At 45.6% G+C, this 22,411-nt stretch overlaps 2 protein-coding genes across 5 annotated transcripts in view; both read left to right on the forward strand.

The window, feature by feature from the left end:
- Positions 1-6,646, forward strand: part of ptpn4a (protein tyrosine phosphatase non-receptor type 4a) — a 115,534-nt gene extending 108,888 nt beyond the window's left edge. For all 3 annotated transcript variants that reach the window (XM_042336022.1, XM_042336024.1, XM_042336023.1), the window contains 2 exons: positions 1,129-1,264; positions 3,985-6,646. In XM_042336022.1, coding sequence (XP_042191956.1) covers positions 1,129-1,264; positions 3,985-4,071 — 223 coding nt within the window. In that variant the 3' untranslated portion in view covers positions 4,072-6,646. The remainder of the gene's footprint in view (positions 1-1,128; positions 1,265-3,984) is intronic.
- Positions 6,647-16,868: 10,222 nt separating this feature from the next.
- epb41l5 (erythrocyte membrane protein band 4.1 like 5) overlaps positions 16,869-22,411 on the forward strand; it is a 46,501-nt gene continuing 40,958 nt past the window's right edge. For both annotated transcript variants that reach the window (XM_042336492.1, XM_042336493.1), the window contains exon 1: positions 16,869-17,094. In XM_042336492.1, the coding sequence (XP_042192426.1) occupies positions 16,915-17,094 (180 nt within the window). In that variant the 5' untranslated portion in view covers positions 16,869-16,914. The remainder of the gene's footprint in view (positions 17,095-22,411) is intronic.

Raw genomic sequence — 22,411 nt, forward strand, 5'->3', positions numbered from 1 at the left:
CACTGTTGAGCAATGATGGGATTTAACAGTGGTTCGGTGTGAGTCTCCTCTAATTAAATTGGATTTTCCAGGGGGAAAGTTTCTCTGTGAAGCATTTCACAGCATCGAACTGGCAGCCACACAGCAAGTGCAAAAGGACACTGGAATCCAAGCGGGCGCTATGGATTGAATTTTCTTTAATGGGGTTCATTTTTGGGAGCAGTTTCCCTGCTGCTGTTTAATTGAAGGCAGCTTATCGTGAAAGTCCGTCCAAAAAAAAAAAAAAAAAGTGCGTTACAAAAACACAGGCATTGTTGGGCCGGTGTCCCAGAATGGAGAGTAATCTGGGTATTGGGAAACCTATCTTCCAAACTCAATACTCTACAGGCCACGCAGCTGCTGCTGCAATCAGGACGTTGTTTGAAATAGTCCCACTTTTAAATGGTAACGAATTATGGAAGCTGATTCACTGGTTCATGTTTCTGCCAGTACTAGCTGAACATTTACAACTGGAATCTTATGTACGCCTCGCTATAAATAGTTTGAAAATATTGCTGGAAGCTATGACACACGACTCCTTTGCAGTTTGTTTTTAAGCCAGTCTAGTCTCGCTGTGCATTTCCGCAAATAATTTGATGCAGATATTGTTTTGAATGAGCGGGGAACAGGAGTAAGCCAGATTGGAACCATCGAGTGTGGGACGGTCTGTTTTCAGCTGAATTGCCAAGTCTATTTGCAGTGAACACCAGAAATTGGTTCATCTAAATTGTTTAGTATCAGTTTCACCCACTCAATTCACTTTACAGTATATTCTGCGAAGCGCTTTGAGATGCCTCAAGGAAGTGATAAGGTGCTATTTGAAATGCAAGGATTATTATTATTATATTACTATATTATCAGTAGGTATCAGGCCCCTCTCGTTTAATATTCAGCTTTTAGAACCAAGATGTAGAAGCGGTGCATGTGTGATGAAATGTTTTTTAAAAAAACATGACCGCATTTGTGTGTTAAGTTGTTGACGCTTGCATTTGTTTCACCTTGACATCGGAGAAAGTTCTGAAAACAAGTAGAATCAAGGATTCCATTGTAATCTCGCGCTCTATGTTGTGTGTGTGTGTGTGTGTGTGTGTGTGCGTGTGTGTCTGACAGTGCTGGGATTGGCAGGACTGGAGTCCTCATCACTATGGAGACAGCAATGTGCCTAATCGAGTGCAATCAGCCCATGTATCCATTGGACATTGTACGAACAATGCGAGATCAGAGAGCCATGATGATTCAAACACCAGTGAGTATTGATTACTTTTTTTTTCTTGTCCTATAACCGCTTCTGCCATCCATTAGATTTTGAGTTCAGTCAGTGGATGGCATCTGGATCAGACTCCACTTCCATCCCAGCTGATGTAAATCCTGCACCCAATTAGCTTGTTCACAGCAAGCGAATTGGTTTGCAGCAAAGGACTGAACAGAGTTGCACTGTTCAGCTTCCCTGTAAAATCCTACTTCCTCTTCTCATTTTGACATATATTGTGGAGTCCCGTAACTCAGTGGTTAGAGAACTGGCCTCGCAAGCGAGAGAACCTGGGTTTGATTCCCGGCAGGGCGAAACCTTAGGCGAGTTTCCTTTCTCCATATGCCTCCGTTCCCCGAGCAGTAAGTAGGAACCCGGTTGTTAGTCAATTAATGGATTGCTTTTTTCAGGGGTTAACAATCCCTTCAAAAATTTATATTTTTTAAAATATGCTGATAATTTGGTCACCCAATCCACGACTGTTTGCGGGGACGCTGCTGTGCGCAATTGGCTGCCACGTTTCTCCCACAAAATATGCAGTCAATTCACTTTGCAGTATATTCTGTGAAGCGCTTTGAGACGTCTCGAAGAAGTGATGAGGCGCTGTATCAAATGCAAGGATTAGTATTATTATATCATATCCTGTTGATAATTGTTAGTTCGACACCCTGACCCATGGTAATCCTATCGCAATGCAACCGGAACTAAGTTGGATTGTGGTATCTATCCCGTGAGTATGTGGTTTACACTTCTGGATATCCACACTATCTCAACTATTTACACAAGATTCGCTATTCCCGAACGACCTGAGAAGCCAAATGTGTGGAGGCAGGCAGTAAAGCCATCGCCTGCAGGGACGAGGTGCCAAGCTGCTGGTTTGAGTGTGTGCACTGGCCGCTCATTGGGATTCCTAAAATAGTCCAAATGGAAAAGTAAATTATTGCTGCTCTACCACACAAGTGATGCAATATCGTCCCACACTGTAAATAGCGTATTCGTTTCAATTTACTCCCTATGCTAAGTCGCTACTCTCGTGTGCAATGCACGTTCATCTAGCCGTTTCTGATAAAATGAACTCTGGTATGCACTTGGACTGATGGTTTGTAGTGAGATGCCTATGATTAGAATAAAGGCATGACTCATCCTTTAATGCCCTGTTTGAATTTGGTGATCAGAGGGTGTGAAGCGGGTCCATTTAGCTTCATAGAATAGGCCCTTTGTGTGGCAGAATATGCACGATCTGTTTAAATAACTGTGCCGCCTTTCACCTTGTTTGTTTCAGAAATGTGCGATCAGCATTGCAGAGGGCGCAATGCAAATAAAACCTGCCCAGGATTTTAGTAGGGCTACATAATATTTTTAATATAGCGCCGAGTTACATCCTAACATACTTAAAAAAAATGCCACTTTGTAGTGGAGTAATTGTTTTGTGAGCCAACGCAGTGGCCATATATTTTTTTAACCAGCAGCGTCCCAGAAATAATGGGAAGTCGTGAATCCTGACCAAATAGTTTGATTTTTTTTGTGGGGGGGGGAATGAATTTTGATGAAGGAAGAATGTTGACCAAGGATACATTACATGTACAAGGAAGTAAATCAAAGAGAGGAAAAGCCAAGAGAAATTTAGGTAAAGGGTAAAAGTGGTGGAGGGGAGGAAGAATAGAAGAGATAAGGAATTCGATCTGAAGTGCCAACTAATGGGTATATCCTCCATAAGGCAGTGAGGACCTGTCATTGACGGGAATTGCAACGTGAAATTATCTTTGTGTTCAGAGTAGTGCGGGGATGAACGCTGCTTGGCATTTCCTACAAGCTCAGATTTGTGCATGCTCATTTTGTTCGGTGGGAGCTTAAAATATTCAAGCAACGTATTTCCCCTGTGCATGAATAAATACACGATGGCTAACAAGGCACAGGCTGACATCTACTGGCCATTAACTGTAGGTGGAAACAAACTCAAGTCTTCATTTTGGCAGAATTGATAACTACAGTAGTTGTTTGCCACTCAGTACAGAGCTCTAAGCTTGGGATCTAACACCAATGCTCGTTTAAACTTTGTCCAATTTACTTGCATTACAAACTCGGATATCTGCTGAGTTGACATCAGCTTTGATTTGATTTATTTTTTGCTTCCAAACCTGTGGCCTGGCCAAATCCGTGCAGCCTAGTTCTTTGGTTAGCGTTGCATTCTTACCCTTTTTCCCTTTAACAGAAAATTGACTGAATGGCATCGTAGTGAGACATGATAGCACACGCAATCGCATTATTATTCATTTAAAAATAATTAATTAATTTGGTCACGCAATCCACGACCGCTGTGGGCAATTGGCCTGCTGTGAATTGCCCACAAAGTATACATTAAAAAATATAATCTAATTATGTAATATTATCCAAATTGGAAATCAAAACAGTCTTCCAAAGGCATTTTCTGAATTGGTTCAATTTTTTTTGTGTGGCTTCAGTCAATTGAAACCTGCTTGATGTTCTTTTCCATCATGTATATTTCCATAGTAGCTTTCAGTCCAGAGTGCTGAATGAGTCGTGCTTCACCGTTAATGGAATATGAAATGTACATCTTGAGTTAAGCGATGTTTAATTTATTACATATCTTATTTTAATGAATTGCACTCCTAAAACCAGCAAATCGTATTTCAAGATGACCAATCGATTGAATGAGTTTTTTTTTTTGCTTCTTCCCTCCTTTGTTCCCCTCCCAGAGTCAATACAAATTTGTTTGTGAAGCTATTTTAAGAGTCTACGAAGAAGGCATTGTGAAACCATTGCAGTCAATACTGTACGATTAGCCAAAGGACGAGGCCTTTATCTCATTGCCGAAGCCTGGTTTGCTGGGGATTGGGAGGAGAGGGGAGAGAGTGTGGGAGAGAGAGAGAGCGAGAGAGAAGAGCGAACACATCCGCAATGTTGCACAGTGAGTGCACATCGTGTTGTCCTTTTGCGAGTTGGAAGGTTGGAAAATCGACAAGCCCCGGACGGAGGGTGGACTATGAGAACTTTAAGCACTGTTGCACTTTATGTTGGGAAAAAAAAAGCAGTTTCTTGCGTGTGTGACTATACTGACAATAAATACAACGACGATCAGAGTCGCCCTCAGTTCTGACACGCCGTGTGTCTCGCCTGCTCATTTTGTCCAGGGAAACGACGGCCATTTGGATTATACTGTAGTGCCAAAAGGGAGAATTACCTACGTGACTTTTCCCTCGCCTGCCTATGAATTTTTCATCTTCCGTGCTGGTTTGACTTGAGGGAGTTATTTAAAAAAAAAGTGATCGATCGCTCGCTCGCCTCTGGCATTATATATATATATATTACACCTTTTTCTGTTTTGCGAGATTGACTTTGAACACCTTTGGCTTCGACCTGACCCTCGGCAGAGAGAGGGTGTGCGGGAGCCGGGATGTGGATGTGTGGGCCGCATTTGGCATTACTTACTGTTCATTTTTATTAACCCGTCTTTTCACGCTGCCTTTCTGACTAACGTACAAACGGAAAATCCCCTTCCCCCCCACCCTCCCCACCACGAGCTGTGTGTTTTAATATAGAGTATAAATAAGTGATTATTGTTCAGTGAGCACTTATGATCCAAATCAACTCCCCTGGCCCTTTCCCCCCAACTCCAACCCCCTCTTCCCCCCCCCCAAAAAAACACAAACTAAACTTTTCTCACTTTCAGATTTTGATGTGCAGCATTTTGACTTGTGATGAGTCTCGACCAGTCACAGAATGTTTGTTTTTCTCACCTCTTTTAGAAGCCTCGCACCGCGATAATATGGAGAGCTGGCAATACGGCGTTTTTTTTTTTAAAAAAAAAGATTTATTTACACGGAAAAAGTTCCTGGGTGAATTGAAAACCGACACTGAATTCTACATTGATTCCTTGGCTGACTGAGGTGCCTGAAATGGGAATTTCTCAATTTATCCAATCCAGGCTTGACTCAAGAATTTCCTAATAGAACCTAAAAGTGTTCTCGCTTGTTAATGATTGCCCGGGTAAAACATTGGCTAAGACAATCCTTTCCAAAGACGCGCATTCTCTTTCAGACCAGGGATTAGTGGTGAAGATTTACATGGTAGTTGTCTTAAGGGTGGGGGGGGGGGGAGGGTCACCAAACACACCGAGCTCTTTCACCGTGGGTGATCTCACAGATTGATTGAGGGCCCTGCGCCTTCTCGTTAAACGTTTTCACTTGCAGAGACATGATAGCACTTCACACTTTTGTGCCAGATATAAGCATGCATGCCTTGTACCTTCAGTTCAGTTATCTGTTGTCCACACCACTCTTGCACCCTGCAGAGGTGAAGTGCACTAAAACACTCGGATATATGGGTGAAAGGTACAAAGCGCAAACACCAGTCTTTAAATTTAACCAGTAAAAATTCTGGTCGATTTTGCTGATCAGTTTTGAACAAGTCCAAATATTGCTTGGCAACCTCTCGTCTGTTAACATAGGGACATAGTCCTTACTTTAAGGTACAGGATTATGCCTCAATTACTTTTTGGGGGACATTGAGTTTGACCAGTGGGAGATTGAGAGGGATCGCTCTTATCAAAGCTGCTGGTTGTAAGTGTTGAAATGCATCTTTGGAACAAACAAAATGCAGCTTTAATATTTCTGGGCAAAGTAACAAACGGAATCCAATCGGATAGATCTCTGCTTGGATTTTTTTTAAAAAAGCCATTTTTATCGATGCATTTAACCAGTGGTCTCCTGCACAAAAATCGGGGAAATATCTCAACAGCATTTGAGCACTGTGTGGATTAATTCAGAAAGCTGCTGATTTCCCCCACTTTAGTTTCTCTGTATGTTATTTAAATATTAATATTCCGAGTGACGTTTCGGTTTAAAAACATTGCGACGTCCTCCTCTAAAGTGCAACAAATTCAGACTCTAGCGTGTTTTTAAATTAAGCAACGGAAGTAGAAGTTGAGAGAGACCGGGAGCCTGACAAACCGACTCAGTAACAGTGTGAATCCCTCCGAACCCAAACTTTTTAACAAGAAAACAAACCAGTGACTGTGTTGGATTTATTGACGTCAGAATATCTGCACATCCCGGAACCTCGTGTCGTTTACGTGTTGTACCGCGTGCAGCTGTAACTAGTGCTGTCGAGTCGAGGTGCGCCACGTGTGTACCATCAGCTCGATGCCATCGCATTCACTTGGTCAAGGTCGGGAGAGTAATGCGGGCAACTGGGTTCGTGAGAAAAGAGTTAAGCTATGCACAGCCAACGATTGGTAATTAACCTCACTTTCTGTTCCCTCTGGACGTGCACAACCGCAGTGTTATTTTTTTATTGGAACGACTTTGAGGAAGGAGGCATGTGAACTGGTTCCTTATTTTTTTTTCCCCCTTCCCACTTTCCCCCCCCCCCCCCCCCGCCATTCCCCCCACCTTTTGTGTCATGCTGTAAAATGAACGTGAATGTATCTATCAATCAACCATGCGAAATTGCAAAGTGGTCGAGTATTGACTGTTGGATTTTAAGGATAAATATTTTTCATACCATTTGTAAAAAAAAAAATATTAAAATCGAAAAAGTTTGTAACCTTTCCATTAAAAAAAAACTTTTGCAGGTTTAAAAAGTGTTTAATTTGTAAATAAGAGCAATACTATCAAAAAAAAAAACCTTGTCGGTTCAGTGCCAACCTACGCTGTACAGCTTTGTTACTCTATTGCTTAGCCACGGTAATAATGCAGGTTTTTAACGTTTGCTTAAAAGTTCCCATTTCCACTTGGTTCAAAAGAAATTTGGAAGTCATTTGCGAGAGTTTCCTGTTCTGAAATCGTCTGAAGGCACTTTATATGACAATATACTACTGACTGAATTATCAAGTGATTCGATTTCGTACATGGAAACAGATCTACAAACTTCGCTTTGTGTATATGGAGACGAGAGAGAGAGGAATGCACACTGGTTGATTTGCCCTTCCTTTTGCTGGGCTGTTAGACTTGGGATAAGTCGTCAGTTAAAGTTAATTAAAACATAGTCCGGTTAAACTATCTACGCTGAACATGTTACGATTATTTCAGATTTGATTCTAAAGTAAAGGGGTGGCCTTTCGGATCGTTGGCTTCCTCCAACACCCGCGTTCTCGCAACTCGTGTTGGAAACTCTCAGTGGGTTTCGAAAAGGTGATGCATTTTGTATCGCTTTCCACTACATTGAGTGAAGCCGCACCCCCCCCCCCAAAAAAAAAAAGCATTTACTACTCTTTGTTAAATCTGTTTCGACTTTCGCTCTATCGTCTGTATAATTGCAGCTGTAAATCAGCCCCTTTGGTTACGGCGCAGGATTCACCTGCATTTTGAGGACATTTTTATTTGAAAAATGCACTAAATTGTGGTACTATTCCAGTTTGCATTCCTGTTTTTTTTAATAGCCGAATTTTTTCACCTGGACTGTTTAATAAGCATGACTAGTTAATGAGCTTTCATTAGAATCTACTGAAAAGAAACCAGAAACAATATCTTATAAGAGGGCTTCAAATTAATTCATCTTAGACGACATGGCTAACGTGTTTATCACAATGGGTTGTTTTAAAGCTGTCTGTTTTAAGAAATATCGAACGATAGCGTAAAGACAAATGACACTATTCCTATTGAATACTTAAGCTCGGAATGGTTTGAGAGAAGGCATTGAAAGGATTTTTTTTTCCCCGTTGGAATGAATTTTGTAAAGAAAAAAAGTCTCGAATCATTCCAAGTCCTGTCATCTTGTGGGCGTTTTTCGCTCCTGCAAAGCGGTTTCTTTTTTATTTTTAAAAAAAAAAACAAGTTTGTTGAAAGGGCAAAACTTTACAACTTTACCTCCCAAAAGTATAATTCATCTGCTTTTTTTTTTGATAAGCAAAAAAAAGTATTCAGAACGAAATGGGGTCGAGGAAAAAAAGATTGCGACAATATTTGATGCATAATTCTAACAATTGACACTCGCCTCACGGGCGAGAGGACCCGGGTTTGATTCCCGGGCGGGGCAAAACCTTTGGCAACTCTCCTTATTCCACACACCTCTGTTTACCCGGCAGTAAGTTGGAACCAATATTGACATTAATCGATATCGCTTTCCGGGGGTAATAATACCTTCAAAAAGAAAATCCGTGACTCAATCCACGGCTGTTTGTGGGGACACCGCTGAGCGCAATTGGCTGCCGGGTTTCGCCCACAAAATGCGCAGTCAATTCGCTTTACAGTATATTCTGTGAAGCGCTTCTGAGACGTCTCAATGACGCGATAAGGTGCTGCACCAAATGCGAGGATTATTTTTATTATCTCGCCCGCAGAAACATTTTTAAAAAATAATTAATTTTCAGTCCACCCTCTCTATGCCGGTGATTTTTTTTTTTTTTTTGCGGCTGTTGCACAAAAACTGCCCGTTAAACTCTAGGTACTGTCCAGTCTAGAAGCACTTTCCTTCTTTCCTTTTTATGAATTGGTCACTTGTCTTCACTTGAAATTGATCAACACTGGAAAAAATGTGAAAAGGAGTTTCCCAATCCCTGACAGTTTCAGCACATTTTACATTGTTGTTGTTTAATTAAAAAAAAAAGCCCTTATCCATTTAATTTCAGTCAAATCGCCCTCTCGTGACAGATAGCTGGGTGTACTATAATTAACGTGCAGAATATCCGCAGTTAATAGTTTTATCGATTGTGTGCGGAGATGTGAGTGATTGACTCAGACTCTTGGGGGAGGTGGGAATAGAAATATTCTGTGTACGAAATGTTCCCTTCTAAATATTTTGTGGATATATTTAATTTCATTTGACCAGAATTGTCTTGTTTCGGTACCCTCTGAATAGTTTACTCGTGAACTCTTTATTTACTCCGTTGCAAAGCAAAGAAGATGTGCTTACGTAATTGAAAGTGTAGCACTTGTGATTTTTAAATATTTTCTTTGAGGAGCAGTTGTAACTATACATAGATTTAACATTTAATAATTCTCTTTTGTACATAATTCTGTTCCTGCATTAAGATTTGTTCCGTTTTAGCCTGGTACTTGGATTAATTTGATTGGAAAAATATTTTTCTGTATATTTTAATGAGGTTTGATTTGACCCTGTACATAGTGACCTAGTTTCAGCATGTACAGTTAAACTTGTGCTTTGTTTATAACAGTAAACACTTTGTTTTAACAGCAACGTGCATTTGTGTCGCCAGTTTATTTCCCGTGATTTATTCACTGCCTCTGATTTCTGCAACACTTTGATTTCTTCACCGAGACAAGACTCTCGTCCGAAGGACGCTATGTAAATGCAAGTGGAGTCGCGTAGCATAATGGTTCGCTCGCAAGCGAGAGGACCCAGGTTTGATTCGTGGGAGGGGTAAAATCTTTGGCGAGTCTCCTTACTCCACGTGCCTCTGTTTTACCGAGCAGTAAGTACACGGCTGTTAGTAGATCGGCGGATCGCTTTCCGGGTGTAATAATCCCTCCAAAAAAACCTGGTCACTCGATCTATGACTTGATGGGACAAGTCACTGCTGGTGCGTAATTGGCTGCCACGTTTCACTCGCAAAGTACACAGTCGCTAGACTTTTCAATATAAGCTATGAAGCGCTTTTGAGACGTGCCGACAACATGCTACGGCGCTACAACAAATGTAAGGGTCATTGTTAAATTGTTCTTATACAGTTGCGCACAGCAATCGGGGCGTTAAAGTTACCAACGGGCAGGAATGAAGGCAGCGTTGGTTGTGCATTGTTCAGAGTTTATTGGCGTAACATTTGGTGAGAAATCGCGGGTCATTGTGTATACTTCGGTTCCAAGCTTTGGAACTCTCCCCCCCCCCCCCCCCACCCAATCCCACCCCCTCGCCCCCTCCTTCCCCTCTTTTAGATCACGACTGAAGACCTTCCTCTTCGGCCGTGCTTACAGTCACCTCCTCCCTGGCTCGGCGTCAGGCTCCACCACCATTATTGAGCGCTCCGAGGCTCTGCCCGGTGTGAAGGGCGCTGTGTAAATACGAGTTCCATGTGCCAAGAATACTGCAATCCGATTCTCCAAGAAATCGAGAACTGAATCTGACGTCACCACTTTGCTCCGTGCACCCGCGGGCGTTATTTCCACGTCTGGGTGGCGTCTCGGGGACTCTGGGAGAGTGTTGGCTTGAGGAATTATAAGAGTCTTCTCGCACAGCAGGTTACCGGCTCAAAAACAAATGAAAAAATACTATTTTTTTGCTGCTGCCTCGGATGACGTACTTTCTCTCGTCAGTTCAGTTTCCGTCGGGCAATGAATTAAAAACCGCCGGGGAAGCAAAAGGTTCTAGAAACGGCCCTGTGTAGAAATTCTGCGGCCGTGGACTGGGCTGCGATACAGTGGCAGAGGCCACATTAAGAGTCCTGGCAAATATCCACAAAAGCAGTGACACTCATTGGATTTTGACCCAATTTTCCCCACATGGTTAGTTCCTAATCGACGCTAACTCGTCAATCCCAGGCCCTGAGCAGGGGCGAGAGGTGACCCCATGTTTTCAAGCCGTTGCCAAAAAAGTCCGGTCGCTGTATTGTAGGAGTTCCCAAAGGCCCCCTTATTTGTCTCAAAGAAGGATAGGGTAGGGCTCTTGTTTGTGGGAACGCCGCTGTGCGCAATTGGCTGCAGCGTTTCGCCCGCAAAATATACAGTCAATTCACCTTACAGTGTATTTTGTGAAATGCTTTTGACGTGATGAGGCGCTGTATCAAATGCAAAGATTATTATTATTATTATCAGAAGTAGGAATGGTGGTTAAGGACAGGATGGAGACTGCGATCATCTGAGCAACGACTTGAAGCTGTGATGGGGAGATGGTGTAGTTCGAGGTATCTTCTTTATTCCAACCGCTCTTTGTGATCTCTGGCAAAGCATTTGGGGGGAGTCAACATTGGAGGGAGAAACGATTTATTTTAAAACTGATTCCCAGTTAGACACCCAGAAAAACAACTTGCGTTTATTTTACCTTGAACTTCCCCTCTACTACACTTAATAATAATAATAATGATAATAATCCTTCGCGACGTCTCAAAGCGCTTCACAGAAATACTGTAAAGTGAATTGACTATACTTTGTGGGCGAAACGCGGCAGCCAACTGCGCACAGCAGCGTCCCCGCAAACAGCCGTGGATTGAAGTGACCACTTATTACCATTTGTTAATGCTTTTGAAGAAATTATTACCCCCACCCCCAGAAAAGCGATCCACCGATCGGCGAACAACAGGGTTCTTGCGGGTAAACTTGACATTGAACGAAGAGCAATTGGCCAACGTAAAGGGGAAGCCAATCGTCAGCTGCGATTGAGACGTACACTCGGATCTCTGAGACCTAGCGTTGAGCAGTTTGCTAACGAACCGCCTGATCTATCCTCTTAACTTATTCCCCACTGAGAACGCCACTCGGCCTCACTGCACTGTTGTTGTGGGTTCCGGGCACAGCACCAGATGGTGTTTTCATTGGAGCTGCGCAAAGTAGATCAAGCTGTGGTGAGTGACGTCACGCTGCGCGTTATACTGCACCAAGCAAATCAGTTCATCAGTCGCCTTCTCGACCTCCGTTAGTTCGACCACTGCCGTCCACTTGCTTGGACCTGGGTCCACGATCGAAACTTGTGAACTGTGCCCATCATCGTCATCATCATAATACTATAATAATTATTTAATTTAATCAAATAATTTAATATCGCGCCTTTATCACGTCGTCGTGGAGTCTCAAAAGCGCTTCGCGGAACATACCTGTGAAGCGTAGTAATACTTTGCAGCTTCCGTGGGCGAAATGCAACAGCCGATTGCGCACAGCAGTGTCCCACAAACAGTCGGTGGATTGAGTGACCATTTTTTGAAGGGGTTATCAATCGACTAACAGCCGGGTTCCTATTTACTGCAAGGTAAAGGCGTGCGGAATAAGGAAACTTGCCTAGGGTTTCGCCCCACCCGGGAATCGAACCCGGGTCCTCTCGCTTGCGAGGCGAGTGCTCTAACCAGTGCTCTGCGCTCCTATATATAAACCACTCGATTCCCCTCTCTACCTGTGTGAAAGGTGCTGTATACATGCAAGTTGTTGTTAAACTAAGGTTGCATTTGCTTGTCCAGGTGGAGAGTAATAATAATTATTATTATAATAATAATATTAATTCCTGCATTTATCACATCATTGGGAAGTCGCAAAGCGCTTCACAGGACACGTTGTAAAGTGAATTGACTGTATATTTTGTGGGTTGGGTGAATGTTAAAGATCTCATGGAATGACTGGACAAGAGAAGGGAGTTTCTCTCTCCCAGTGTCCCGGCCAACAACCGCCAGAAAAAAAATTGGTCGTTCACCTCCTGACTGTTTATGGGACATTACTGTGTGCATATTAGTCACGGCCTCCATCCACAAATAGTCACTACACTTTACAGTAATTGCCGTAAACCCTTTTTGACTTTATAGCCGCTGCATCAAATGAAACGATCATGAATTCGTCCTCTATTAGCAATTTTTTTTAATAGTCATTAATAATTCATTTTAAAAATCATAAAAGTAATAATAATTTGGTCGCTCAATCTGCCGCTGCTTGTGGGAACACCAATTGGCTGCCGAGTTTTACCTACAAAATATACACTTAATCCGCTTTACATGATATAGCGCGAAGCACTTGGCACTGTCTCAAGTACGAGGATTATTATTAGTATTATTTCTAACTTCGTTTGATTTGCTCTTTTCATGAAGACAACCAGAGCTCATCAGACCCCCCCACCGCGCCCCCCGCCCGCCCTCCCGCCCGCCCTCCTCCGTTAATTTCCCGGCTCAAAGTGGCTGAAGCCATCGTTAAGATCCGTAACCCTTCCCGGGGACCACGTTCTTTAAAAGGTTACTGGGTCGACGAGGAGTTGACTGAAAGCATCCAACCAGCAATTGCTGCGGATTCTTGCTGTTGCCGCTCTATTCCTGCTGATGGCAATGCTCTCACACTCCCGAACGCACAGCATTTGCTGCCCCTGTCAGCGGGGGAGAAAAAACAGGGGCAAAAATACGATGCTACATGTTTAATCTAAATTTACTTTGTGCGCTTGCCAGGAATCCTGTACCGAGCGCTCAGCCTCACCAGCGAGAGGACCCGGGTTCGATTCCCGGGCGGGGAGAAGCCTTAGGCCAGAAACCCGGTCGTTAGTCGATCGGCGGATCGCTTTTCCGGGGGTAATAATCTCTTTTTTTTAAACAAAATGTGGGCCCTCAATCCACGACTGTTTGCGGAGAAGCTGCAGTTCGTAATTGGCTGCCGTGTTTCGCTCACAAAATACACAGTCGCTACGCTTCACGGCATATTCAGTGAAGCGCTTCGAGACGCGATAAAGCGCAATAAGGATTATTGTTATTGTGAACATATTTGTATCTCGGTTTGTTTCAATGATTTGGACCAGTGATCGATCGTCCACCTGATGCAAAGGAACTTCGGTGCGAGACGTTCACCAATTCCTTTTTGCTGTCGGCGTCAATCTCAGGGGGTGGCCCGGTCTGTCTGCACACGACTGATCTGCGCTCTTCCCCCCCCCCACACCCCCTCGTTACATCGGGTCAGAGACAGAGCCCAGGCCGGAGGGGCAGAGATCAGCGGTACACCAAACCACAATCACTGAAACTGCCCTCAGATCGAGACCTGTAGTGCGGCGGTTAGAGCACTCGCCTCGCAAGCGGGAGGATCCGGGTTCGATTCCCGGGCAGAGAGAAACCGTGAGCGAGTTTCCTTACTCCTCACGCACGCCTGTTTACCTCGCGGTGAGCAGGGAGTTGGTTGTCGGTCGATTTCCACTGCATCGACCCACCGTGACTTGGGGTCTTGTCCAACACGTTGTCCAAGGCCACAGTGATGAGTGAGATCAAGTTGGAGAAGGCTGAAGGGCGGCAGCTTAATACTGACCGGACTGGTAAAGTGTTATTAATAACTGGTTCTACGGTGACGGACGGCTTCGTGCGTGCAAACGGACACCCGACGTTAGCTCAGCATTAAGTCGTCTCTGGGAGAAGGTGGTGTTAAATGTGACACGAACGCTTTTGCCGATTGCGTCCGACAGAGTGCGAGGATTGGATTACTATTATTACTTTGTGGGCAAAACGCGGCAGTCAATCGCACACAGCAGTGCCCCACAAACAGTCGTGGATTGAGTGACCAAATTATTATTATTTTTGCATTTTGAAATCCGTCTCCGCGTTGCGGAGCCGATTTCAATTTCGGGCCAAGGTTTGAGAAGAGGGTCGTGGACGTGAAATGAACCGTGGAACGTTTTCAGTTTTCTTTTCGAAGACCCGAAACACCAGTTAGAGTAAGATTCATTCCCACTTGTGCCTGCGAGTGAGTTAATGTGATGCAGACATAATAATGGGGGAAAAGAGAGAGAGAGAAGCTAATCTCTTAAAGCACAGCCAGATAACAAAGATATATTTTAATAATAATGATAATAATAATAATCCTTGCAATTGATGTAGCGCCGTATCACGTCTTTTAGACGTCTCGAAGCGCAACGCAGAATACACTGTAAAGTGAACTGACTGTATATTCCGAGGGCAAAATGAATCGATATACAGAAAAAATTAAAAAATAATATATTTCACAAAAAACTGTCGTGCGCGATTGGCTGCCCACAAAATACCTTACGATATATTCTGTGAAGGGCTTTGAGACGTCTCGAAGACGTGATAAGGCGCGATATCAAATGCGAGGATTGTTATTGCTATTATTAGTATGTACACTGCGTATTTATCTGAAGTCTGCAACGGGTGCGTTCTTTTTAAAAAAAAAGAAAGCCTGAAAAATTAGAAATAACACGACCTTAAACTCGCACAGGTACAAAAACGTGGGAGTCAAACAAATCGAGAGGTGCCACTGAAATCCAATGACTTAATAAAAAGGACATTTCATTTGTGGACATTTCTCCCCATCCCTCTCTCTCTCTCTCTCTCTCTCTCTCTCTCTCTCTCACACACACAAACACACACGCGCGCGTGCGCTTAACCCTAACCCTGGTTCATTGGAGTCCTGTAGCTCAGTGGTTAGAGCACTCGCTTTGCAAGTGAGAGACCTGAGTTCAATTCCAGGCAGAGGGCGAAACCTCGGGCAAGTTTCCTTACTCCACACAGAGCCTAATAATAATCCCTCCAAAACCAAAACAATAATAAATTGGTCATTTTCAATCTACGACTGTTTGTGGGACATTGCTGTGCGCAATTGGCTGCCGCGTTCGCCCACAAATATACAGTCGATTCACTTTACAGTGTGTTCCGTGAAGCGCTTCGGGACGTCCTCCCGACGTGAAAAGCGCTATATCAAATGCGAGGATTATTATTATTATTATTTCTCTAACAACCCCCCAAATAACCTCGAACAATTCCCGATTCGCCCGCAAAGACGCGGTCCAGCGCTCTCGCAGCGTCTCTGTCCGGCGAAGCGTTTCGAGGCGTCTCGAAGGCAGTGCTTCGAGCGCGAGGATCGTTCCGTTTATCATCACCTCTCTCTCTCTCTCGCTCGCTCTCTCTCTCTCTCTCTCTCGCTTTCTGTCTCTCCATCAATCCCAAAGAAAATCCTAGCCTTTTTTTTTTTTGCATCCTGATGTCATTTCCTGGGCTGGAATTAACCAGGATTCATCATCCAGTCTGTGGAGGGATGTGTTTGTGTGTGAGTATTGCAGAGAAAGAAAGATTTTAGTGCATTTTCCACCCTAGAAAAGCATCCCAGGTCTTTGCTGGTTTTTTTTTTCCTGTGCATTTAAAGCCCATTTAAATCAGCTCTGGGGTTCCAATCAGATTGATTGAGCTTAGGAGAGAAAGAGAGAGAGAGAAAGAGAGAAAGAGAAAAAGAAAAGACAAGAGAGAGAGAGATAGAGAGAAGAAAGAAGAGAAACCAGAGAGGAGAGCAGAGAAGACCTGTTTTATTTTGATATCACCTCTTGGATGGTTTTTCTATCTGTTATTGTTACTTTCCTTTCCCTCTCTCTCTCTCTCTCTCTTTCTTTCTTTCTCTCTTTCTTCTCTCTCTCTTGTTCCTCTCCAAAGCGATTGATGGTGTGAGTGTGTGTGTGAGAGAGAGAGAGAGAGTGAGTGTGTGTGTGTGTTTCTCTCTTTCTTGTAAGAGTGAGTGTGAGAGAGTGAGTGTGAGTGAGTGTGTGTATGTGTGTGTGTGTGTGTCTCCCTCTTGTTCTCTGGAGAAATAGGATCAGGGTTTAGCTCAGAGAGAGAGAGAGTGAGTGAGTGTGCGCGTGTTTCTCTCTCTTGCAAGAGAGAGGGAGTGAGTGTGAGAGAGTGAGTGAGTGAGTGTGTGTGAGTGTGTATGAGTGTGCGCGTGCGTCTTGTTCTCCAGAGCAATAGGATCAGGGTTTAGCTGGAGAGCGAGAGAGTGCGAGTGAGTGAGTGAGTGCGAGTGAGTGAGTGTGTGTTTCTTTCTCTCTCTTGCAAGCGAGAAAGAGAGCGAGTGTGAGAGAGTGAGCGTGTGAGCGTGTGAGTGTGTGTGCGTGCGCGTCTCCCTCTTCTTCCCTAAAAACAACAGGATCAGGGTTTAGCTGGCGAGAGAGAGAGAGCGAGCGCGAGCGCGTGAGTGAGTGAGTGAGGCGCGCGCGTGCGTGTGTGTGTGCGCGAAGAGGTGGTGGTGGTGGTGGTGGTGGGGGAAAAAAAATCCCCAAAACGCAAGATGTTGGGGTTTCTGCGGAGGACCATCGGGCGACGTTCGATCCGCAGACACACGGAGAAGGAAAAGCAGAGACAAGCACAGAGATCAGGGACTCACATCCCGGCAGCCGGGGACAGCAAATCCATCATCACTTGTCGGGTCTCTCTGCTCGACGGTTGTGATGTCAGCGTAGATTTACCGGTAAGATTTTCCCCCTCGTTCTCTCTCTCTCCCTCTCTCTCTCTCTCTCTCTCTCTCTCTGTCTCCCCCACTATAACTCATGGACCTCACGTAAGTCGTATCAGTCGGGAACCATACCATACGCCTCCCCCGCGGCGCAGTGGGTCAGAGCGCTCTCTCCCCTCGCAAGCGAGAAGGACCCCCGGGGTACGGTTCCCGGGCCGTTCGGGTCGGGGCGAAACCTCGCGCAAGTATTCTCACTCCACGCACGCAGGGTCGTTAGTGGATTGGTGGATCACTTTTCCGGTGAGGGGAGTGGGGTGGTGGTGGTGGTGGTGGTGGTGGGGGGGGGGGGGGGTAATGATCCCTTCCAAAAAAAAACAAACTAATAATAATAATTATTCGGTCACTCAACCCGCGGCTGTGAGCAATCGGCCGCCGGGTTTCGCGCGAAAACACGCAGTCGCTACGCTTCTGTCGAGCGCTTCGAGACGTCGCGATGACGCGATAAGGCGCCGTGTCAAATGCAACTTCATCGATAGAATTAAACACAAGTTGTTGCTGTTGTGATTTATGAGTCCATTTGATTTACGCGCAAACTTGCGGAGAAGGAGAAACTGTTGAATGGAGCCTGTGGACGACTTGGGTCGATGATACGACTGATACGGATCAGACGTACGCGAGTTTTACTGCGTGTATTTATTTGGCGGTGTGCTCTGAGGGGGTGGGGGGGGGGGGGGTGCGGGGCGGGGGTAAATGAGGGGGGGAAACGTGCCTTGCGTTGAAGGTTTCTCGAGTGTAAAAGGAGTTTTTTTTTTGCTGCTGATTGCTTTTGATGAGGCTTGCAGTTATTTTACAGGTGGGGTGGGGGGTCGGGGGGGTACACGGTCGCGTGGTGGGGGGTGGGGGTAGTTGCGAGAGAGTGAGTGAGAGAGTGAGAGAGGAAAAAATAGCTAAAACCTGCGTGGAAGAAACCCATTCCTCCACTGAACCAGAAAAGTAATTTGTTTTTTTTTTGCTGTTGTAGTTGTAGGTTTGGAAATTGCGATCACTCTCTTACTCTCTCGGAGGGGTTTTTTTTTTTTTTTTGGTAAAGTTTTATGTTCTCGATACGATAATTCACAGGGCAAAGGATTTTTTTAAAATATATATATGTTTTTATTTTGCTTTCTTTCCTTTCCCCCTCTCCTTCGCCGAGAGCGTTTCCCGCCGCGACCCTCTGCGGCGCTGAGATGGAGACGTCGCAGCCGCCAATAAACCGACCGGGCAAGTAACTGGAGTCTTCTCCAGAGGTTTTTCGTGAACCACCCGACCAGGTGTTCTGGGCGATGCACTGCACATCTGGCCCTTGTGCTTAGTCAACTGTGGGGTCCTGTAGCTCAGTGGTTAGAGCACTCGCTTTGCAAGTGAGAGACCTGAGTTCAATTCCAGGCAGAGGGCGAAACCTCGGGCAAGTTTCCTTACTCCACACAGAGCCTAATAATAATCCCTCCAAAACCCAAAACAGTAATAAATTGGTCATTTTCAATCCACGACTGTTTGTGGGACGTTGCTGTGGGCAATTGGCTGCCGCGTTCGCCCACAAATATACAGTCGATTCACTTTACAGTGCGTTCTGTGAAGCGCTTTGGGACGTCCTCCCGACGTGAAAAGCGCTGTATCAAATGCAAGGATTATTATTATTATTATTATTAATTCCCCTTGCAGTACATGACCATTGAAGAGCTTTTGACACGTCCGCAAGCTGTTGGTGTTCTCTCCTCTCCTCCCTTGCTCTGGGTGTCTTTATCCCTGTTCCCCTCCTCTGTGTATGTGTTGCGTCTCTCCCTTTCCCTCCTGTCTCTCAGTCTCCCTCTCTCTTTCTCTCTACTTGTGGTAGTGGCGCTGATTTCTGCTGAGCCACCCGTCTCTTATTTGGTGCCGAGGAGCTTTTGTGGTTTGTTTTCCTTGAAAAATCTATCCCTTGGGCCTTCAATGTGGAGGGCACAGGGGGCGGGTGGGAGGGTGGAGTGGGAGGGAGATGGTGCTGCGTTGCATGAATGAAATGATATGACTCATTACAAAGCAATCTGCTCACTCCAAATAAGATAGATAGGCAACATGGGGCGACCTATTTCTCTCTCGCTCTCTTTCCCTCTCTCTCTCTCTCTCTCTCGGAGCTAACGTGCACAAATCTGCCTTTGAATTGCCTGCGCGTTGTTTATGGCTCTGTCATCGTTAAGCGCTTTGAGACGCTGAAGGGCGCTGTGCAAATGCAAGTCGTCGTCGGTGGTGGTGGTGGTGTTGTGTTACAGCCATTGGGGCTGGTTATAGCCCCTTCTCTTCTGTCTGCATAATAATAATAATAATAATATTAATCCTTGCATTTGCTATAGCGCCTTATCACGTCGTTGAGACGTCTCAAATCCCCTCACAGTATATACTGTCAAGTGAGTCGACTGTGTGTTTTGTGGGCGAAACGCGGCAGCCAATGCATTAAATAACCAATTTTTTTGGAGGGGGGAGGAATTATTATTACCCCCGAAAAGCAATTGGCCGATCGGCTAACAACCGGGTTCCTGCGTACTGCCAGGTAACTGCCTATTTGTAATGTTAAAACCACTGTCCCCTCTAATCTTCTCATTTCATGCCTCTGAGGTGCTTTTCTGCATTTTTGCCAATTGTTTCTGTCATTCCCTTGAAGGCAAATAGTCCAATTTCAACCCACTCGCTCACCAACCTCTTCTCTCTCTCTCTCTCTCTCTCTTCCCCCCCCTCCCCCTCTTTCCCCAAAGCCTTTTTAACTCCATTCCACTCACAAACCAAAGTAATGCCATCCTGTTTTTTTTTTTTTGGTCAGTCTGGTGGTGTCCGACACGTGAGCAAACCCCTCACCGCGTTCAATGCCATTCTGCCCCATTAGGAGTCCTGTATTGTCGTGGTTACAGCCCTCGCCTCGCAAGCGAGAGGACCCGGTTTCGGTACCCGGGCAGGGAGAAGCCTTAGGCAAGTTTCCTTCCTCCATACGCCTCTGTTTACCAGTAGCAAGTAGGAACCCGGTTGTTAGTTGACGGATGAATCGCTTTCTGGAGATAATAATCCGTGACGGTTTGTGGGATGCTGCCAAGTTTTGCGCACACACATAGACGGTCAATTCGCTGCACAGCAGATTCCGTGAAGCGCTTCGAGGTGTCTCGAAGACGTGATGAGATGCGCCCTACCAAATGCAAGGCGCGTTATTAGTTACATGTACTTTAAAAATTGGTCAAAGCTGCCTTCTTGAACTGAAAATGTTAAGTTGGTAACATCAAAATGCAAATGCCGGGATCATTAGAATAAATGCCAACAAAATTATGCGTACTGCGCCTCGTTTCGGGTCCCTGAGATAACAAATTAGCAGCTGATGCTTTCTGTTCTCTGTGCAAATACCCAAACTCAATCTGCGCGGGCGAAAATAATTATTCCGAAAGCCGTGCCCTCAAGGCAGCTAACAAATTAACGTTCCTACTTAGTCGCATTATCAGGGAATCGTTGAATTTTCGCAGCGCGGAAGGAAGCAAGCTCTTTGTGTTGTGTGGACTAAAAGAGCTCATCGTTTCGTCTTTTCCCGGAGACGGAGTCCTTTTCGTAGATGTCCCGTTTCAAATGTTTGTCCCGTTTTCTTTTAAGGGACTCGAAATGCACAGTCGCTAAGGCGTCGCAGTAAAATCTTGCGAAGCTCTTTCGGACGTCCTCCTGTCGTGAAAGACGTTGGATCAAATGCCAGGATTGCACGGTCGGTCGAATGTCTCCGTACGTTGTTTGGAGACCTGGCTTTTGTTGATTGCCGGCCCGGTCTCGCTGACGCTGGCTTGGCAAAGTCCTCGGGGTCGCTCTCTCACTGAGGCTCCGATTTGTGAAGGATATCAAAGTTTCCGGTAAAAGCAGCTGCTTAAAATAACCCCTTCTCGGAGGTTTGACACCCGGCAAACCACCCCGCACCCCCACCTCAGCGGTGAGTGGAGTTTCCAACCAACGCAAAATATAACGCGACTATCCGCAGGTTGGATTTGCCACTGAGCAAAATATTTCCCCCCTCAACAGTAGGTTGTGGCGCAGGGAATTGGAATTGGGCACCTCCCTCCACAAGCTGCAGGTCATCCAGAACTCTGCAGCTCGTGTACTGTCCCGCGACCACAGCACTCCCGCCCTCGCCCTCGCTCGCCTCCACTGGCTCCCCATCCCCCAGAGGATCGAATTCAAGATCCTTATCCTCACCTACAAGGCCATTCACGGCCTCGCTCCCTCCTACCTCTCCGACCTACTATCCCCCTACCTACCTGCCCGTACCCTCCGTTCCTCTGGCTCCGGTTTGCTCCACATCACCCGCCCCAACCGCCCTACCATCGGTGGCCTTCAGCCTCTCAGCCCCGAGGCTCTGGAACTCCATCCCCCAGTGCCTTCGCCGCCTCCTCCCTTTCCTCCTTCAAGGCCGGTCTCAAGACCTTTCTCTTTGACCTTCAGCCTTCAGCTCCACTCTCGACTCTCTATCCCCTCCTCGCTCCCTCCCTTCCCTCCCCTCACCCTGACCATTTCCCCCTCCTCGCTCCCTCCCTTCCCTCCCCTCACCCTGACCATTTCCCCCCCAATGCTCGGGTCCCGACCCAACTGTCCAGCGCCTCGGGACGTCCTCCCGACGTGAAAGGCGCTCTATAAGTGGAATCTTATTGTCGTTGCTGTTGTTGCTGTTGGAAGGATCTATACTCTGTCCTGTAGCTAACTTTTGTTTTACTCTGGGAATGCCCAGATGTAGCGCAATGTTTTTTTTGGCACATTCCTAAATTGCTGTATCTCTCTCTCTCGCTCTCGGGTCTCTGTTGCCAAAGATCCTGCGTTTTCAAGAGCAAACTCCTGTTTTGTGACAACCCAGTTTTTTTGGTAGTGAACGTCTCCGTTAACGTCTCCGTGCCCACGTCTGCGAGATAGACAGCTGGGCAGAGAGACCACACTCATCAAGGAGTAACTCTACGTTGCTCTTGTAGACCCCCGTAGTGCGAGAGGACCCGGGTTCAATTCCCGGCCAGGGCGAGACCTGAGGCCAGTTTACCCGGCAGTAAGTAGGAACCCGGTGGTTAGTCGGTTAGTAGATCCCCTTCTGGTGTTGGTAATCCCTTAAAATAATAATAATAATTTGGTCACTCAATCCTCGACTGCTTGTGGGATTCACTCTATTCCGTGCAGCGCTTTGAGCCGTCTCAAAGACGTGATAACGCGCTGTGTCAAACGCGAGGATTATTATTATTATTGTTGTTGTACAGTTAATTCACGTAACGTAAGTAAAGTGCTACATCAAATACTCTGAGGCGCTGTCTTATGTGAG

The sequence above is a fragment of the Callorhinchus milii genome, unplaced genomic scaffold (genome assembly GCF_018977255.1).
Source record: "Callorhinchus milii isolate IMCB2004 unplaced genomic scaffold, IMCB_Cmil_1.0 Scaffold6, whole genome shotgun sequence".
Taxonomy (NCBI): Eukaryota; Metazoa; Chordata; class Chondrichthyes; order Chimaeriformes; family Callorhinchidae; genus Callorhinchus; species Callorhinchus milii.